Genomic DNA, 1,994 nt, shown 5'->3' on the forward strand with positions numbered 1-1,994 from the left:
TGATGAAATATAATAAAAAAATTTATTGGTATTTTATTTACACTTTTATGCTATAAGACATGATTGTTGTTGTAGTCTAACTTACCAAAGAAATAATTTAAAAATGAGTGCTCTAAATGACTCTGTTCTAATTTGTGATGTATTTCCAAAGTCAAGAAGGAAGAAAGTGCTTTTAAAAGCAAAAGCATCACCAAAAAATGTAAAACGTTCGTTCTATGAAAGCCCTTTGAAGCATATTCGACAAAGGTAATAGAAAATGTTGAAAACTTAAATTATCTGAATAAAATATACACAAATTCTTTTCTGCAATTGTAGCAGCAAAAGATTGAAACAAATACAAACACAGAATAAATTAATTCGTAATGCTGAACGAATTTCTAACAATAAGAAGAACTGTTTCCTCTCAATGAAAAATGTATCCTTACAAGATAGCGTAGTTATTTTAAGTGATAATGAAAGTGAATCAAATAACAAGGATCCAAATGAGTGTGGAAAAGAAGCAAAGAAAAGAAAAAGTCCTTTGGAAATATCAAAAGAGGATAAACAGAGTTCAAAAGGCTTATATAATTTAAATGAAACCCTAGCTCAAACAAGAACCGAAGAAGAAACATGTACAAGAAAAAGAGGAAAAAAAAGAAAAAGAAAAAATGTAACTGCATTATCAAACAATAGTACACATTGTCTTTTAATATCTGACACAGAAGATTCAGAAATTGCATCTATTGATATAGATGATGAAAATATAGGTAAAAAAATAAGCTTTATATGAAGTTAATATATTAATTTTGTATTTTGTTGTAATTTAAACTCCTGTAGCCCCAGTACAAAATTCTGTGGAACAAGGATCAGATGACATTGTTGTAGTATGGTCATCTACAGAAATTTCTTCACCATCCAGAGATCAGTCAAAAGGAAGAGATACAGATCAGGAACAGGATAACAGAGTTTTTATGATAGATAGTACTCCAAATCCAAAGAATTTGCAATACTTAAAAGATAATGAAGAAATAATACCTAAACAATGTAGAAAACGTGTTAAAAGAAGTAGTAGAGCAGAAGAAAAAGAAGAAAATGTCAATGATATGCCTTTTAGTAGACATGGATTAAAACTTCCTAAACCTTATAATATAAGTAGCACAATTAAAATGAAGAAAAAAGGGACACATAAGCCATTCAGAAATTTAAGATGTCAATTATCAAATATATCTGCTATACCTACAATAACTAATTTGGAGGTAGCTACATCAGCACTACAAACACCACAATTACCTACAGTTGAATCATCTGTACTTCAATCATCTAACAAGCTAAGGGAGATAGTTATTGATGGCAACAATGTAGCTATGGCGTATGTTCAGTCACTACAGTTAACTAATATATAGTAGTTACATATACAACATAATTTTAACATTTTCTAGGCATACAAACAATAAATCATTCTCAGAGGAAGGATTATTGTTAGTTATAGATTATTTTAAACAGAGAGGTCATTCTGTGAAAGTATTTGTTCCCCAACATAGAAGATCACAATGTCACCAATTACTTGAAAAATTATACACAGATGGAATAGTAGTGTTTACACCTAGTCGTAGAATCGGAGGTAGAAGAATAACTCCTTATGATGATCGGTAAATTGTTCTTGTTTTATAATTATTTATGTTTACTCCATCTTTTAAAATGCCATTTTGTTCTTCAGGTATATATTAGAATATGCCACAATGTGTGGAGGTATTGTAGTTTCTTTAGATCAGTATAGAGATTTATATATGGAAAAACCAGAGTGGCGGAGTACAATCGAAAACCGACTATTGGCCCCTACTTTTGTAGGAAATTATGTTATGTTTCCTGAAGATCCCTTAGGTAGAACAGGTCCCAAACTTGAAGAATTTTTAAGGTTCTGAAGGTAATAAAGAAATAATGTAAACATATATTTATTTAATTTTCATATTTTCTTGCAAGTATAAATTTCTTGATTAAGGATATACACTCATTGC

At 29.7% G+C, this 1,994-nt stretch overlaps 1 protein-coding gene across 1 annotated transcript; it reads left to right on the forward strand.

The window, feature by feature from the left end:
• Positions 1-103: 103 nt before the first annotated feature.
• On the forward strand, positions 104-1,901 carry LOC108577496 (probable ribonuclease ZC3H12B). Its single transcript, XM_017940654.1, has 5 exons — positions 104-246; positions 310-746; positions 817-1,348; positions 1,419-1,628; positions 1,697-1,901. The coding sequence occupies exons 1-5, from the start codon at positions 104-106 to the stop codon at positions 1,899-1,901; spliced, it is 1,527 nt and encodes a 508-aa protein (XP_017796143.1).
• Positions 1,902-1,994: the final 93 nt, after the last annotated feature.

Source organism: Habropoda laboriosa, unplaced genomic scaffold, assembly GCF_001263275.1.
Source record: "Habropoda laboriosa isolate 0110345459 unplaced genomic scaffold, ASM126327v1 scaffold804, whole genome shotgun sequence".
Lineage (NCBI taxonomy): Eukaryota > Metazoa > Arthropoda > Insecta > Hymenoptera > Apidae > Habropoda > Habropoda laboriosa.